This window comes from Crocodylus porosus, unplaced genomic scaffold (genome assembly GCF_001723895.1).
Source record: "Crocodylus porosus isolate Cpor-Errol unplaced genomic scaffold, CroPor_comp1, whole genome shotgun sequence".
Taxonomy (NCBI): Eukaryota; Metazoa; Chordata; order Crocodylia; family Crocodylidae; genus Crocodylus; species Crocodylus porosus.
The window spans coordinates 17,970,099-17,988,881 of NW_017728915.1; the positions used below are offsets into that span (position 1 = coordinate 17,970,099).

The following is an 18,783-nucleotide window of genomic DNA, read 5'->3' on the forward strand; positions in this document are numbered from 1 at the left end:
GAGGGCAAAACACAGTTTCTCTAAACATCACAAAGCGAAAGGAGAACTCAGTCTTATGAAAGCTTTTGTGTAGTAGCGCATCTGGGGGAGGGGTGGGGGGGGAGGACCAGGGAAGCATCCTCCGGCACTGCCTTTGTGGGAGGATGCAAAAGCAGCCATTACTGCAGCAGCAGCTGATGGTGCCACTGCAATCAGCACAGCAGGAGCTGGCGCTGCCCTCTGTACAGACCTGCCCAGCTATGCATCTGCTTGTGTGTTTTTATAGGTCTCGTAACTGAGCAACCATAGTAATGGGGATGGCATGAAGATCTTTTCCATTCCAATCTTGAATTACCAGATTTTTGTCATGGTTTGTAAATGGTTATATGGTTTGTTACATGTTAACGTTTAATTAAAGTTGCAATTAAAGCTAACATATATTTTTTTCTCTTTTTACTACAAAGAAAGATCCGACAAGTGACAGGAAACCTTGTACCTCTGGATCCGTAAAATGCTTACTTCAGCACCTTATCTGCTACCCAGCCTAAACATACAAGATACTGAAAGGAACTTTCATGAAAAATATGAACTTAGTTTAAAAACAATGATTCCTGTGCGCATTGGAGCAAAGCAAGTTGCATTTGTTTGTATTTTAAAAAATAGAAATAAAATCTGCAGGATAGTTGAAATTGCATTAACTATACTATTATGAAATGCCGGCTGTCTTGCTTGCTTTATTTTGTTTGTTAACTGGGTCACTACATTGTCAAGACAATTTTAGGCATAATCTGAGTTGAGCTAATCTGACAGAATATGACATTTCAGCATTGTTGAAAGGTAACATGAGTGTCTACCCTGATGCTCTGTGCATGCCCTGTAGCATTATATGAGAAGGACTGGTTAAATACAGCAAATGCCAGTTGATTTCAAATAGTGAAGCTGTTGAGAAGCTGAGCACACAGCATGCTCTGGAAGCTAGAGACTGAATTCTCACCCTCACAGTGTGACCTTACCTTATCATTAATTAATAAGTAGTGTATTCATGCTGTCTATCACTCTGTTAATGGATGCATAATGGTTTCTGCCTCTAAGTGCAAAAAGGTCTTTATATGGCTCAGAAAACATAATTTTCTACAGTTAACATTTGTAAGGTCAGTGAGATAACTGAAAAATGGACTTGTAGAATACTGTAGTAATATCTTTATTTTTATTCCTAGATCTGCCATTAATCCAGTAGATAATGCAGGGCTGTTCTCATTTGCTACATTTTCTTGGCTTTCATCTTTAATGATCAAAGGATACAGGAATAATATAAATGTGGACACCTTACCTCCATTATCATATCACGATAGTTCAGATCCAAATGCAAAAAGGTAGCATTTCAGTTTCAGTAAAATTATTTATGTAAGATTTCTGCTTATGTGGCTGTCCTCACTGGAAACCTTGATGCTGAGCTCTTCTGAGGGTACCTGATGTAATATATAATGGAAGAACTTAGCTGGAAAATGTCTTGCATGGTTTCTACTGTTTCACATAATACAGGATCTTTAAGAAAGACAAATTTAAAAGAAAAGATGTAGGATGAGTTAAGGAAAGAAGAAAAATAATTGCCAGCCATATCCTAAAATACACAGAAGGAAAAGAAAATGGGAGAGTAAAAAAGAAAATAAAACACTCTTTCAAAGTTTTGTTTCATTCTCCTTAATCACATATAAGAGGCTGGAGATCCCCACAACAATAAAACAGGGGAGACAAAATCAATTACTGTTCCAAAATTGAGCCTTAGGGTAAAGTTACACTTTATATTTAGACCATACTGAGGGCATTTAAAATGTGAACATCCACACATTAAAGCTTGCTAACTTGTGCTAAGTGCCCTCTGAGCATCTTAAAGTTATGCCACTTCAGGAGAGGGTTAACTCTAAGACTGTGCTACCCACCTTATATTAGGATAATTTCTGTCTGCTCCATAGAGATAAAAGGAGTAATCTGCAGTCCTCAAGCATCTCAGGATGTACTACTCCCAGCCCCCTTCCCAACCTCCACCCCCTTTAACCCAGAGAAGGGATATTGCCCAGATTACCTGTTTCCTAGCAATGTCCCTGCTCACCAGCCCTCCAGTGGCAAGTCAGAACTGAGCAGGCAAGAAATAGTGACTTAACATGTGACTGTTCACAGCCTGCTCTAACTTTAATACCACTTAACGCTCCACAGATTTAGTGTGGTCTAAGTGTAACGTGTAATTTCATCCTTACAGGTTGCACACAGAGCTACTAACCATTTTTGCCTTTATCCTGAATGTTTATGCAGGTGTATTTATGATTTTAAATATATGCCTAGGTGTGTTACTGGATCAGGAACAGAACTCACAACATCTTGTAGGATCAAGCCAAAATGCACTGCATAATTCTTTGAAAGGATGGTAAATTTTGCATATTAATGGATTAGAAATAGCATATTAAAGTTCTTATGTAAGAAGAACATGGTAATATTCATTAGTTTGGCCGTAGTTATACTCACAAACCAACCAATTACTTACTGAAATTCTCATATCTTCTTAAGTTCATTCCATTTTGGTTTCTGTGTATTTTGTTAAATAGTTCGTGCAAACTTTAGATCAAAGTTTCAATGTGGTGTTTTTCCTAGAACAGTTATTTTGAATAATGAATTCCCTTCATGAACTGTAGGTCTAAAAATATTCTCTATGCAATACTTTTTAGACTTCTATTATGGTATTGAATGACAAGGTGAGGAACGGAATCTTAATTCTATTTAAAGTGCAAGTTTCCTATACATGTTTCTGATAAATTGCTGTGACTGGAAGAAAAGCTATGTTGTTTTATTTAACCCTTTGTTTTTATAGATTTCGATGCCTTTGGGAAGCAGAGCTTGCAAGAGTTGGGCCTGAGAAGGCTTCTTTGGACAGAGTAGTTCTCAAATTTCAGAAAACACGACTTCTAGTAGATGCAATAGTAAATTTTATTTGTATTGTTTTCGCTTCTTTAGGACCAGTGAGTACTATTCATACTACTGCAAAAACCCTAAAATACGTATTTTTAAATACTGTAATATTGTCTGTTACATATTTAAAATGTATTATTATTTCTTGTTGTTACTAGTTTATTCTTTACATATTCTGCTTTGACAGAGGTTATTTAAATAGCCTATAACAATGATTCTCAATCTGGGTGCTGTAAGACCCTTTCAAGGGTGCCCCTAATTGCTACATAACATTACCGCTGCTAGGTATGCAAATATCTACATGATTCACAAAATTAAACCATCTATTTCAAATAGGATTTCATAGGACACATCCTTACAAGCATGCATGTGTGTTTTGCGTCACTGCAAACCTGTCTGCAGTGCCACAAACTGTACATACTACATATGCGTGTGTTTGCCATGATGCTAATTGGTAGAACGGGGGGGGGGGGGGGCGTTGACATTGGGAGATCCTAGTGTGAAAAAAAACTGCCAGAAAAAAGCCGGGCAGTGCATGTGGCTGCAGCGTGTACTGCTTGAAACCAGAACCTGGCCAGTCAGAGCCCCATGCTCCGACTGCCGACCAGGCTCCATGCAACCAGATCGCCACCACTGCAGCCCCAAGAGGCCCCTAAAACTCCAGGTAAGGCTGTTGAGGCTAGCCCTGGTACTGGCCACAGCCTCCCCTATTCTACCTGAAGCAATCTGCTTTGCATCAAAGTGCATATGTGGGGCACAAATATGTGTTGCTGCTAGTTGTCCCCAGGGAAATGCCCTTTCCTGTTCGTGGGGTTGTGCCCATAGTGTCCAAAACATTCTGATCTGTTGTGGTCCTCCTGAATTTTTTGCAACAAATATTTTTTCTATTATTTTTCCTTTGTCAAAGAAAAGTGACAGCTAAGAGCTGGCATTATCTGAGGGGGGCCTTAAGTCTAATGACCGAAATAACACTAGCCTAGAAATTAATACTAAGCTAAAGCATATCGTTTGTCTTATGTTCCTGATAACTTTTTTTGTGTACAGTAACATACTGAGCTCTGCTATGGTGAAGGTTTAATTGTGTCACAATAATGTGACGTATTACACAGAAGAAAACTGAAACCTAAACAAGTAAAAATGGTACAATAGTTGGGTAAATGTTGCCAAAGTTTTCCAAGACTATCTGTTCACCTTTGTTTTGTTTTTATTTTCTACACATGTTCTAGCAAAGGCACTAATATAAGTGTTAGAGGAACAAATAATTATAACTGTATATTGCAAGAGTTAGGAGGCAGCATTTTTGTTTTTAGAATCTGAACAAGTAACATGATTTAATACTAAAAAAGGAAAAATCCTTTTTCTCTTCAGGGCTTTGTGTTACCCACCCACCCATCCTGTCACCTTCCTTTTGGATGTGCAGAGACTGGAATACTAATGAAGAGACATCTTCTAGTCAGATTCCATGAACACAGACACACATGAGTTGTGCTTTCCATGGAAGCTGGAGGAGAGCATCTCAGACGTTGTCTTCACAAACTGTACTAGTTTCACTAAAATAATTTTTAGTTAAACTGGTACAGATGCTTATTTGTACACACCTAAATTAGTTTGCAACTGGTTGATAATGATTTAGCTTTCTGTAACTAAGGGCAGAAGGCAGTTGCATTATATCTAGTTCCAAGACACTCTTTTTTGCTGTGTGGGTTAGACAAGAGGATCTGTGGTTGCAACAGAGTCTTTTGACCTGTCTCTCCATCTCCCTCTTCTGCTCCTATTTCCTACTTATAGCTGACACAAGAAGTGGTTACTGAGCTGTGTGCTAAACCAGGAGTATGTAACCCTTGCACAACCTCTAGAACTCTGCCCCTACTTTGCATATGACCAGTTCCACTGTCAAGAAAGCATCCAGGGCAGGATTTGCTCCACTGCTAGAATAATCATAGTATGCTCCCATTAACCACCTCTTGTGAACTGAATGGGAAACTGAAACCATTTTTTGTTACTCAGTCACTGATGGAATTTAAAGTATGAACAGGCCTTAAAGGCCATTCTCTCTATTCATTGCCTATAATACGAGGAAGCCAAAGACAGTTCAGGACAAAATGAGCTTAAATCTTCAACCTTTACATTTTTTATAAAGCCGTGTCTTACTTTGATGTATGGAGCGTATTAGTAATACCTGATGATATGGAAGGTATGGGTCAAACCTGATGTTTTATTACAGTTTTTTAAAGAGGTTTCCTGGGGACATGGGATATCAGCTTCAGCTTCCAACAGTCCAGCTACCTGTTTAAGCAAAAGGACACATCATAGTCTATATGTGATGAATCAATGGAAATCTAAAGTATTTTATTGTTAAACAGTGAATTCTTCACAGAGATCCTAATAGCAACATTCTCTTGTTCTGAATGCATCTTCCTCCCTATCACTGTATCATCTGTCTCAGGAAAACCTGAGACTGGCACTTGGGGTGCAGACTTAATACCCCTCTAAGGTACGTATGGGGCCTAATTGCTAGGTCTGGTGTGGGAGAAAAACGAATGGATGGAGGAACTTGTTTCTCTGCAGTAGTTCAGGGATCAGCAGGGAGGAAATATATATGTGGCCTTAGGCACTGAAGTCTTAAAGATTTTATTCATGAAACAGGTACAACTTTGTAATCCATTTCTTCCTCACTGCTACAGCTGGTATTCAGCTTTTACCCTGAAGCAGGAGACTTTCTAATTATTATGTATTATTTGTACTGTGGTAGTGCATGTGTTTTCCTCCCATGTCATGTAACTGTAGATATTCTCATTATCCAGATAAATGTCTGAACCTTTTTCAATCCCAATAAATTCCTAGTCGCCCTGGTATCTGTGGCAGTCAATTCCAGTGGTTAATGAAGTTTTGCATAAATAAATGTTTCATTTTATCAGCTTTAAATTTGTTGCCCTTACAGTGATCATATGCTGGGAAGTGGGCTGAGATGTGGTTTTGAATCCCCTTGGATTTTCTAGGGCTTAAAAACTGTTCTTCTGCTTCCTGGGCAAGTGCTCTCTCTAACCATTAGCTGGCAAGCAAAAGTCATACTTTTGAGTGAAAGTAACATCGGTTGCTGCACTTTGCGTTAAGTTCAATGTTGCCGGTATGCATTAGGTGTGCTTAGGTGAGAGTTAGCCACCTAGCTGTTCAGCACTCGGGGGGCGGGCGCCTCGACTACCCGTGGCCATCCCCCTCAGGCGGCCCCAAGGACTAGCGGCATTGCCGCGCGACCGACTGGGTTTTAACAATAGTGTGCATGTGCTGAAACATAAACTGAAGTACCTAGAGATTTTTGCAGCCCAAAATATAGGTGCCAAATGAATAACAGGCACTTAACAGGTGGCGGGGTTACTTAGGACTGCTTTTTGTGACTTTCAAGACTAACTTCTGTCTATCTCCTGTTTGGTACCTACCTTGCCAATGTGCATCTGGCTGTAAAATAAGAATAAACTCTTCCTTTAGAATTAGTTATTTTAGAAAGCAATTGGTTTCAAATTATTAAGGAATCCCTTCCTAAACATTACCCTGATAAAACATTTAACCACTTAAAATGGAGGTAGCTGAAATCACCCTTGTTGCTGTTTATTAACTAATGTTTTTGTTTGTAATTACCTCCATCAAAGAAAGGTGGCAACTCTTGGTCACTAGCAACCTGACCTCATTTCAGTGAGCGTTACCAGGATATAAATGGTACTGATTCAATAATTCAAGCATCTAATCTTATAATTTGTGACCACAAACCAAAACTGAAAGCTGACATATATTTGCTCTAAGACTGCAATTTAAAGACACTCTAATAGTAAAATTAAATTAAATTAAATTAAATTTAAATGAATTTTTTGAAAGGTTAGTATATTTATAGACATTTTCATAATGATATTTTTAAAAAATCTCTCTGATATTACTTTGCAGACTGTGATCATTCATAAGATCCTACAGCACAGCGAAAGCAAGTCCAAAGATATTGTTACAGGAATTGGACTTTGCATAGCACTTTTTCTTGCTGAATTTTTCAAAGTAATACTTTGGGCATTGGCATGGGCCATCAACTACCGTACAGCCATACGATTAAAAGTTGCTCTGTCTACAGTTGCATTTGAATATCTATTGGCATTTAAATCTTTGGCACATATCTCTTTTGGTGAGGTAAGTTTTCATAATGGTATTCTATAATTTCTACTAGTTATAAATGTGCAAGCTGTTTTAGTGAAGTGCTAAGAAAAACATATATTCACTGAATCTACCTGGGGTACAAACATGTTTGTTAGACTCAGTCTAGGTTTAGGTGACTTACTGTAAACCTAGACAGGGAGTAGAAAGTGCAGCTATTCACTGCTGCCAGGAGTAGTGCAGGGAGCCTAAAGTAATTTAACTCAGGGCAGGCAAGATTGGGCAAGCTGGCTGGTCTTCAGGAGGGTTTGGCAGGTCTCTGGAGGGACCAGAAGGCCTAAGGGTAGGGATGGGGGTGCTCTGTGGGTCCCTGAGAGGAGTGCAGACATTCACTAGATTGGATTAACTCCTTCCTAGGATCAGGTAAGGTGAAGTAACTTAAAGCAGGCATGCCATTTTTTGGCCAGTTAAAACCCTGTGAATACCTGCATGAATAGGCATTTAAATTGACCTAGCTAAATGTAATGCATGTATGCACCCTTGGTATCCTAATAAATAACATAGGGGCAGTGGACCCTGAAAGATCTATCTTGGGGTCATCGAAGCCTGTCACTGCGTGTGTCCCTACTCGTTTAGGGACATGCCCACTTGTTTTAAAAAACACTTTGACACCTTAAAACACTTGTTATAAATATATATAAATAATAAATATTATAAAGGGAGTATTATATATATCATTACAGTTACGCATATATCTCTTTATACTTTTGTAGGTTATCAATATATTATCTACTGATGGCCATCGTATATTTGAAGCAGCTGTTTTTTGTCCTCTGCCAATTACAGTGCCCATACTAATAACTGTTTGCACCGTATACTCTTGTCTTATTCTTGGTCCAACTGCACTGATTGGAACATTTGTTTATATTATATTTATACCTCTGCAGGTAAAGTAATTAACTTCCTAATTATTTTAAATCAATCAATGCTTATGCTAAATATTGGATTTGCAAAGGTGTAAGATGAGAATATATAGATCTTTGGTTTTGGTTTTTCACAAGATCCTGAATGGAGGGTAAGTGACCCAGATCTTACAGGGAGAATGAATACCAGAAAAAGAGTGAGAAAGCAATACAATATATATATTACTGGGTATATAAAGGGAAGCTTGAATGAGGCCCTTAATGTACAGTGCAATATTGTAGTAAGTGTTAATAGAAAATGAAAGCATAAATATTTAAAAAGGTGTTTGAAAGCACATGGAGGGAAGATTCTGAAAGGTATAAATACCAACTAGTGAGAGAAAAATATATGGCAAACAGCCCCTAGTGATACCGCCAAGCACAGGTATTTTGCTATGCTCACACACTTAGGCAGCTTTGCTTACATTCCCATTTTTATGAGATGTTTTAATAACCTTTTTATATCTTGATTTCAGATGCTCACAGCTATGCTTACAGCCATGTTCAGACGAGCTGCTGTTTCAGTAACTGATAAGCGTTTGAGAACAACAAATGAAATTTTAACTTGCATTAAAATGATTAAAATGTATGCTTGGGAAACATCTTTTGCAATGAGTATTAAAGGTAATTGAAAGTTGGTATTTTAAAGTAGTATACAAAATTGTAAGCATGATTTTCTCTTAAGTATCAGTGAGATACAGAAACTTAAATTGCTCTGTTATAATCTTCAAAACCATTTATCAGTCTTTCGGAAGGCTCTTCAGAAACCATCTGCTCTGTTTCTCTACTGAACAGAGTATAGTAAACAGTGAAACATTACTCAAAGTGCAATTTACAAAGGTTCTTAAATACCTAATGCTTTTGAAAAATCCAGTAGCTCCCCATCTGCATCTTTAGGTTCCCAGAAATCTTTTAAAAGCTGTCCCTACAACAGAAGCACCATTGAGACTTAGTTAGACTTAGGATTCCAACTCATTTAGACACTTTGGGAAATTTAACTCCTTAAATGTAGGTTATCTAATCATTTGCTACATTTGACTGTTATAAAAGCAAAATGTGATTGTGCATGTGCTGGCTTACGCATGGGACCATAACCTAGCTAGCATGGGTAACAATAGCAGTGAGGTTGTGGATAGGACATCCTAGCACCTCGTATAATTACTCAGTCCCTGATTGCTAGTGCCGCCATGCATGTCCTCCAGAAAGGCCTTACCGGGACAACAATAGACCAAGGTGCTCCTCTTAAAGGAGAGTTCCAGCCAATGGATGGAGATAAAGATTAGAACTGGTCATAAATTTTCTAACAAAACAGGTTTTCACTGGAAAATGCTAATTTATCTTTTTGTTTCAATGAATATTGTGCTGGCCTTCCTTGTAGTCAGCTTGGGTGACCAAGCTTCTAGGAGCTGTGGCTCCAGGGCAGTTGTGCCATGTGAACAGGCCCTAGATCATTTTTAAGTTTTCTGCCACAGAGCCATAATGCTACAAGTTTGGAAGTTCTGAAAAAAACCCTACTTGGATCAGGTTTCTCACAGTTTCCAGCTTCCTACCACAAAGCCAGAATCCTGGCAGCCCTGAAAGCCTTGGCTCTCAAAAGCTCCAAGTCTGTGATTCTAGAGCTGCAGTAAAGATCCTAACATCCCAGAGATCCCTGAATTATGATTTCCAGGCTTCCTGCTATGGATCTGAGGGCCTGAAAATCCTGCACTGAATAAGATAAAGTGGAATACAAATGAAACACTGGGGCAAATAAATTTAGTGAAAAGGGAACAAAAGTACCAGGCTGCTCCTGTCCCCAAGAAGGTGTTACTATGAATATCAAAGAAGCAACTCTCCATCGGTTTCAAGCACATGGGAATAGATGACCCAGCTGTTCCCCCATCATACAGGAAGCAGAGAGAGAGCAAGAACTAAAAGCATTAGGAAAGGCCAAAGGAGGCTGCAAAAGGTAAACAACAAGAGACCTGTATGGAGCGAAAGTTGTTGGGCGTGTGTAGACGAAATAGGGGCCCTAAATTGAAGCGGTGGGTTTTAAAAAACACTGCTTCAATTAAGGGCTGATTAAATCCTCAAAGGAGTTTTAGTTTGCTGGGCCCCAAGTCATTTCAGGCGCATTACGCCAACAAATTTCCTACAGCGGCTGGAATTAATGCGCAATATGCCGCTGACACATGCAAACACTGTCACAATTAAAGCAGTGCAAAAATATTTAGCTCGCTTTAAAGTGTCGTGCACACATGGGGTGTCCAGGCCAGCAAAGAGAGCACCAAAGCTACTGGTGTAAAAGGGTAACTGATGTGCTTTCGTCAGTTCCAGTACAACTTACTTCATGTTTTTTTCTCCTCTGATTTTGCTTTGGGTCATTATTTTCACACAAACCTCTATTCAAATCAAAAAGAGGTTTTGAAACCATACAAGCAAACCTATCATCCAGTTTATCACAAGCCATGGTAGCTGAAATTCTACCCTCTTCAGGTTCCCTTCTGAGCTGTAGAGTATGTAAATATAATGTTTGTATCAAAATACAAGATAAATATGGTAATGAAAGGAGAGGAGAAGAGCTGTCTAAAATTAGTATATGTTTAACTGATCATAAGTGCAATTTTTTAGAAGTCTAGTTATTTAATTATCTATCACTTATTTTTTTAACAACCAATATATGCATACACATGCAAGCACACACACCACAAACAACTGGATTTTGCTTACTCTCATTTTCGCTAAATGTTAAATTTAAAGGAAATTAGATGCAAAAACAGTGTTTAATTTTAAAATCATATTGAAACTGTAACCAGAAACTAGATAACTTAAAGATATACCTTTGATTTATGCAGGCAATTCTTACTGATATATGTGACTACCAAACACAAGATTAATGCAAGGCCTTTACTATACAGAATGGCCTTCTCTTGCAAACTGTGAAATTTGTTTATTATCACATTGTTTATACTACAATATTGTATCTTTCACAGGTATCAGAAAAATGGAAAGGAAAATACTGGAAAAAGGAGGATATGTACAGAGTGTAAACCTTGCTCTGACACCTATTGTATCTACCGTGGCTGTTGTCATGACATTTATTTTACATACCCTTTTAAAGCAGGAACTAACTGCATCAGTTGTATGACTTTCTCCTTTTACCTATTTTTCTAAACATCAGTTGTGTTTTCCCCTTGTTTCCCTGTAGCACTATAACTTTTTTGTAATAGGTTTCATTCCTATTAATTTTTTTTCTCCCTGGGATTTTTAATGAAGGGTAGCTCTCAAAAGAACATAGCTTAATTACTTTTTGGTGCAGCATGTACATAGCTAATAAACAACTGTGGCTGCCATTAAAAACTGCATGGCAAAGGTGTTGTTGATAAATTAATGTGATTACTAATTGGTGCACCTGCTAAATGAAGATACATGGTCTTTTAGAGGCTTTCTTTAACAGAAAAGACTAGACCTTTGGGATCATTCACCATCCACTACTTCCAAATGGGACCAAAATTAGATCAAAGCAAAATTCTGTTTCCTGAACAGCATGAATGTATCCATTTAGAAAGCAGCAGCTAAAGGAAAATAATGCCAGACAGAGTAAACATGCAAACAAAGAAGAAATTTTCATTCAAAACTTTCTGGACATGCAGAGAATTTAAGGGCAAAAATGCTAACTATGATATGAAAGTAAGGCTACAACAAAAACTTAAACAAAAGAAAACCAGAGGAAAAGATTCCATGTAACACTGAAAAGATAGCACATCTGGGTGAAAACCTGCTTCACTCAGTTCTTGCAGGGCCTGCAGTAATGTGACTGATTCCTTGCTTTTGCCTATAGGACTTGCATAACACCCAGATACTTTCTGAGACTGTAAAGCCATGGTAATCTTGTTTTAGAATAATTTTGTCAAAACCTATTTAATTGCTTTACAGTTTCATCCATATTAATTTCATGACCAAGCTTTTAAAAATTATTTCTGATTTTAGGGTACCCAGCATGAAATACTCTAAAGGGACCCAAACTTCAAAAGTTGCTAAAAATCCTATTTTCTGAAAAACGTTTAACAGTCCATAAATTCTATTGAAAATCTTGGCCTAAAGCTCTTTCCCATACTGACTGTTACTTGGGAAAATATTACATTAATGGTGTGCTTACAGCAGATCACATCCACTCCAGATTAGTTAGGGAAGTAAATAAGAAGCAAGCAAAAAGGTTATCATCTTTTTATTCTGCATGCAACTACATAACAGAAGAATGAAGGATAACTGAAAGAAAGTGAGGTAGGTGTGGGAGACGGCACTTTAATTAGAGCAGCTCTTGGCTCCTAAAGGACTCGCAGTGTCTTGTGTATTCACTGTCCCGCACTTCAAAATGGCGGTGGGGGTGCTTTAAAGCTCATTCAATGAGCTTTAGTTAAAGTGTTCTTGACACCATTTTGAAGCATGGGGGTGCTGAATACATAGGACACCGAGACTGTTGGAGTGTGCTAATTAGCATGCTCCAGCAGACTCAGTTAATTGAGTCTCCTCTGATGCACTGTAATTACAGTGTGTTGGAGCCGGTGTCCCACACATCTACAGGCACCCATTAAGTCTAACTTCTGTTTTAGGATAAAATACTAGGTTATTTGTTAGGCATGGAATAGTGTTTTTCTTAGATTTAACAGGAGGTTAAACACTTGCCAGCATAGGTTTGCGAAGCATAAACCTTTAATTTTTTTAAAGGAGTGACGATGAATACTAAGGAAGACAAAGCAATGTATGTGATTTAGTTGAATTTCAGTAAAGCCTCTGTACGGTATCTCACAGGCAGTTTGAGGGACAAAGAAAAAAAGTAGGCTTCAATATTAGTATAGTAAAATGGATCGAGAGCTGGTTGGCCAGAAAGGTTTGAATAGTTACAGTTACTGGACCAAATTCTCCCTGTATCTAACTTCACTGAAATCAATGACATAAAATCAAGGAGCTATTAGCCACAATTCTCACAAAGTGATATCCAAGAAATCTCAGTTATGACACCAATGCTAATTTAAAATATTCAAAGGGTACATGAAAATGGAAAGTAGTTGCATGGGGCATTAGTTGTATAGGTTTTATTTATTCAAATAGGAATCACACAAAGAACTTACTGTTATCTTTCTTTTTTCCTATTCCTTAAATTATAACACAAAATACATTGTAAATGTTTATAGAAAATAATAGTCAGTGCTAAAATCATAAAATCCCTCTCTCCCTTTTTCCTTTGCAGGCTTTTAGTGTAATTGCTATATTTAATGTAATGAAGTTTTCAATTGCAATCTTGCCATACTCAGTGAAAGCAGCAGCAGAAGCTAAAGTTTCCCTGAAAAGACTGAAAGTAAAATATTGTTTGAATATATTTAAGAAATGTTCTACTGAAAATAGATCTGAACTATAACTTTACTCCTTGTTACGAGTTTTTGGTGCCTGACCCAATAAAAAGATTTGGCTGGACAATGGATAAAGCTTTTGTAATAGCAATAACTACAGTATCTAGCTCTTAAAGGATCTAGTTAAAGAATTCCTATGTGACTTCATATCTTATTTCAAAATGTAAAAACTAAAATATATTACTTAAAAATAGTTCTATAAAATAATTATCCAATAAATTGGAAGCTGCCATGATCCTTCCCCTTTTTTATTATCATCATCATAGCACTTAAGCATGCCCAAGTATCCTGGACTAGGATAATGTTCCAAGTACTGTATACAAAAATTTAAAGAGGCAAGAGAAAATAAGAGAGACCAAAATAATCAGCTTTCCTGTTGTCATGCATTCAGAATTAGGGAGTTTTACAAGAGTTTTTAAAAATGGGAATTAATTTATAAGTAATTGTTAGTCCAACTGTTAAGTGAACCAACATAGGCTTGTCTGCCTGTCTAGCTGCTGTGTGTTCAAATATGCAAATAAATTATGCATTTAATGTATATACACACATTGGTTCACTAAGTTGATAGGAGAATTATTTTAGATTATTTTTTAAAAACATGCACAACTTCTATATTTTGCTGTCATGATTGTATATAACTTACCTTCTAACAACTCTTCTATTTTCTTGTTTTCCATGCCTTCTTATGGGACAACTGACTGAATAAGTTCTACTTTCTTTCCTCTAAGATGACTGTTAAAGAAATGCCTGGCCCTATTGATAGGCCAATTAGAACTGTTTTCTGAATTAAGATACTGAGGGTACATCTATACATGAACTTAACTGCAGAGTAGATGAATTAGCTCTACAGTAAAGTATCAGAGTTTACACGTACCGGTATTAGGGCACTGTAGGCTAATTAACTAGTCCCTGATAGTACTATCTTACAGTGGAGTACTTTACTGTGCTGAAATGCACAAGTAGACAGAGTGTAAACTGCACCCAGTCAGCCCAGCCAGCCAGGGGCCTGCTCTGTCCCAGCGCAAATTGCTGCTGTCCCATCCACATGTGTAGATGCTGCTCCTTGGAGCAGTTTACTCTGGCACAAACTGTGCCAGAGTTTATTGAGTCACATTAATCTCATGTGTAGATGCACCCTAGGGGCTTAGACAGAAGTAACAGTTTTTGCCTGATCTGGCCATAGAAAATGGTCTATAGTCATGGCCAAACAAGCGTATGTCTGCAGACCACTTAAAATGGCTGATTTGGCAAAAATCTGAACCCTTATTGAATGAGAGGTCAGAAGACCTTTCCAAACACAGCGTCTTCTGTAATTTCTGTCTGTGCTGCCTCTCAGCCTATCGCTGTTTTCAGAATGGGAGGGAGGAAAGGGAGTGAAGGAAGTTCAGTCTGGGGGTTTTTCAGCCCCTGCTGGATGGTGGAGTGGGTGTATTGGAGCCCCGCCATCACAGGGTGTGCCACTGCTACTTGTCCCAAGTGTCTGTGTTCATCTGGATGTGGCCTGTGTCCAGGTCTTTGCATAATGGTGCCCTTTGTATTAGAACTAGTCACTGAATTTTTCTGTTAAGATAAAGCAGTCACAAATGGATCTGAATTCAAATGCTCAAAGGTTTCATCAAACTACACCAACTCTCATATATTAAAAGTGAAAATCTCCTAAGAACAATCTTTTTGCAGTTTTTCTGCTGCAATATTTTTTTCCTACTGCAGGAAAAGGCCTTTCCTGAACAGATTTTGCTGCCATACTAATTTGTATGCCCAGAATCTCCCCATTTCACCAAGTCAGCTCTTGCTGAATTTATCAAAGCAGTCATATGTTTTTCATTCTTCTTCATATTTTAACTAATAAGTAGCATTCTTAAACTGTCTCTCTCATATTTTAGAAAATTCTTAAAGCTGAAATCCCTCCCATTTATGTAAAGCAACTGGAAGATTCAGAAAATGCTGTAGTAATGGATAATGCCACACTATATTGGGAACATCAGAATGGACACAGGAAAAATGAAAAGAATAAAAAGACTATGAACAGAAAGAATGCTTATAAATGCCAACCAGAAACAGAGCCTGAATTTTCTCACACGGTGACATCCCAGACAATGGAGGAAGGAAAAGTGGATAGCAAAGTTTGTGTTTTGCGTAACATAAGCTTTACAGTGAAAAAGGTATGTATGTATTAAAATAATTGTCCAAAAGATTATTTAACAATCTACCATGCAACTATTTGGATGTCCTGCTTCTTCTGCCACCTCTGCCTTATACTGCTCTATGGATTAAAACAAAAGTTTAAATTTTCCTCTCACTTTTCCTGCACCTGTAAAGCACTTGTTGGACTATTAAGAAATAATACAGGAAACCTTCAGTATTCATGGGTTCAGCATTCGCGGTTTCAAATATTCTCGAATACTGAACCCGCATTTTAAATACACTTTAAACACTTAGCGGAGCTCTTCAGGAGCTCCGCACTTGCTGCTGCTGGGCTCCCACCACCAGGCTCCTGCCGTCACTGCCGTGCTCCCACTGTCACCGCCGCGCTCCTGCTGTCACTGCTGGAGCCGTGCCTCTCTACCCAAGCCACCCAGGGGCACTGCATTCATGTAGGCAGACTGTGTTTATGAATGCAGTGCCCTATTCACGGATTTTACCATTCACAGGGATCATGGGAATGTATCCCCTGCAAATGGCGAGGGTCACCCGTAATAATTTTTACTGTTATTATGTCATAGTGCACAGGAAACCCAAGGATGGAACAAGACCCTAATGTAGGCTATGTACACAAACACAGAACATGGTTAATGGAATGCAACTCTCACTCTTAAGTAATGAGACTAATTTTAGCAAATAAACTGCACATTCAAGCTTGGCTGTTTATGCCAGTCACCAAAATAGAGATTTATTTTTTAAATTCCTTACATTAATTAAAATCCTAGGCTACAGAACCCTAAACAATAAAAACATGCTTTAAAAAAGATTCACATTACTGTATTATTACAAGTGGCAATATTTTGTACAGATTTTACCAAACTGCTTCTAACACTATCTCTACTTTCTTGGGTTTCAGATAAGTATTATGGCCATGGTATGGGAAAGCACATAAGTACAAGTTTACAATTAAGTGTTTATGTGCCTTTTCCAGAATAGGAGTGTTCTTAAGAATTAGAGCGTATAACATTATGGGCAACTGGTGCCACTTTAGTCGCAGGGGGCACATGCCCCCCTGCACAATCAGTCTCACTGCCCAGGGGGTTGGGTCCCCCGTGGCAGATCTCGATGCCGAGGGAGTGGTCCCTCTGCAGCAGATCACACTGCCCAGAGGCAGTTCCCCTGTGGCCGATCACTGTGGCCAATCACTGCAGCCACTTCCGGGAGTGGCTGTGGCCACTTTTGGGAGCAGCTGCAGTGATCACTCAGCACTTGCAGGGGGAACACCGGTGCTCCCAGCTGCCACCCTGCCCATCACCAAAGCAGCGAGTGTGGCTTATCAGGGGATGCACCAGTGCTCTTAGGGGGTGCATCTCTGTGCACCCCATGCTCATTGCCACTGTATAACAGGCTGTATAAACTACTTGTTCCATGATCACAGAATGGTAGACAATGTGACGTGGGTTCTTATTTTACAAATACAGTTCAAGTATCTTCAAAATATGTCTCTTCTGTAGGGAAAAGTTTTGGGTATTTGTGGAAATATTGGAAGTGGAAAGAGCTCAATATTATCAGCCATTCTAGGACAGGTATGTGAATCACTTTGGACTAACTTCTATAGTGACTTTTATTTTCCATTTATATTAGAAATATATACCTTGTTGAATGTTTGACAGTGCTTGTTTTGTTATGCTGTTCTGTTAGCTATCTTGAAAAATAGAAAGATGCAGGCAGGCACATTGCTTCTTCTGCAGCTTTTCACAGTTCAACTCCAACATATCTCATCAAAACAGAAGCATGCAGGGCAGTTTCACCCAGTGGCAGTCACAGGCTGAAGATAAATGCTGCTGCCACCAGAAAGATCAGGAGGTGGCTGTGGTTCTCAGAAGCATTTACTCTTACCACAGGCCTTCGCAGTCTGACCCTGCACTGTGTCTGCTGGAAACAGAAGTGTGTGGAGCAAATGGAAATGTCCTGTATATAGCACTGTGCAAAATGGCACCATTCCATTTCAACTAGCATTTTGACATTTCAATGGAACAGTGTTTTGTTTTGAATTTAATTTCGATTTGAAACCACTGTTCTGTTTCATTTCATCAAAACAGTTTCACTGTTTCAATGCTGTTTCAATGTTTCACTCATAGGCTATAATGGGGAAGCTTGAAACAGCCTATACATTTGTCATTTCTAGCTTAATTTGGATGAAATCTACAGGAATGGTAGCTCCTTCTGAGGGCATGAAGCTTGCAAGTTTCAATGAGATAGGTGCAGGGGTTTCAGGGAAACTGCACCTTAAATCTTGAAAGCAAAACTCATGTCACATGTATGTGTTAAGCCACAGCAGGGTCAAAACTGCAGGCATGCTAGTCCCTGCTGAGGCCACAAAGCCTGCCAAGTTTCAAGGAGATAGGTGCAGGGGTTTTGGGGAAACTGCACCTCAAGCTGCAAACAAGCAAAACTCGTGACATGGGTGACACTGTGTGTGAGTTAAGGTGCAGCAGGGTGAAAGCTGCAAGCATGCTAGCTCTTGCTGAAGCCATGAAGCCTGCCAGCTTTCAAGGAAATCGGTGCACAGGCTTCTGGGCTCTGGGGCCCTGCACCTCTGGCTGCTGACAGGCAAAACTCCTGACATGGGTGCTTATGCAACTGACTATGTCTGTCCTGGGGCACACAGCAGGTGAAAACTGCAGGCCTCCTAGGCCCTGCTGTGGCCATGAAGCCTACCAGCTGTCAAGGATATAGGTGCAGGGGAGTCTGGGTTCTGGGGCCCTGCACCCCTAGCTGCTGACAGGCAAAACTGGAACACACAGCTCAGTAACTGACCCCAAGGCAGAAAGCAGGGCGGTTCAAACAATGCTGCCTTGTCTTCAGTTTTTCCATCCCTCCCCCAGAGCACTGGGATTGGAAGGGACCTCAGGGAAGGGAGCCAGGTTGTGTGGCAGGGCAGCAACGAACAGCTGTTTCCCTGGAAGAACAGCTCTGAAACGCTGAAATTTTCTGAAACATTTCCGAAACATTTCCGAAATGTTTTGGATACCTCATTTCATTTCAGAGATGTTTCTGAGCCTTCCATTTTGATTCAGATTTGGTGTTTTGGGTGCAGAAATGGCCTGAAACACTTCTGAAAAGAAACGGCTGCTGAAATTTCACACAGCCCTATTGGACATCTGGGATGGTAAGTTTCTAACGGTACATATGATGGGGTGCCAAAATGGGGC

At 39.1% G+C, this 18,783-nt stretch overlaps 1 protein-coding gene across 1 annotated transcript in view; it reads left to right on the forward strand.

Annotated features, from left to right (window-relative positions):
- The first annotated feature begins 386 nt into the window (after positions 1 to 386).
- The window catches only part of ABCC12 (ATP binding cassette subfamily C member 12), a 69,381-nt gene continuing 50,984 nt past the window's right edge, over positions 387 to 18,783 (forward strand). Inside the window, exons 1-10 of the mRNA XM_019535421.1 lie at positions 387 to 609; positions 1,197 to 1,352; positions 2,843 to 2,990; positions 6,877 to 7,110; positions 7,848 to 8,021; positions 8,513 to 8,660; positions 11,009 to 11,157; positions 13,267 to 13,374; positions 15,310 to 15,588; positions 17,083 to 17,154. Coding sequence (XP_019390966.1) covers positions 491 to 609; positions 1,197 to 1,352; positions 2,843 to 2,990; positions 6,877 to 7,110; positions 7,848 to 8,021; positions 8,513 to 8,660; positions 11,009 to 11,157; positions 13,267 to 13,374; positions 15,310 to 15,588; positions 17,083 to 17,154 — 1,587 coding nt within the window. The 5' untranslated portion in view covers positions 387 to 490. The remainder of the gene's footprint in view (positions 610 to 1,196; positions 1,353 to 2,842; positions 2,991 to 6,876; positions 7,111 to 7,847; positions 8,022 to 8,512; positions 8,661 to 11,008; positions 11,158 to 13,266; positions 13,375 to 15,309; positions 15,589 to 17,082; positions 17,155 to 18,783) is intronic.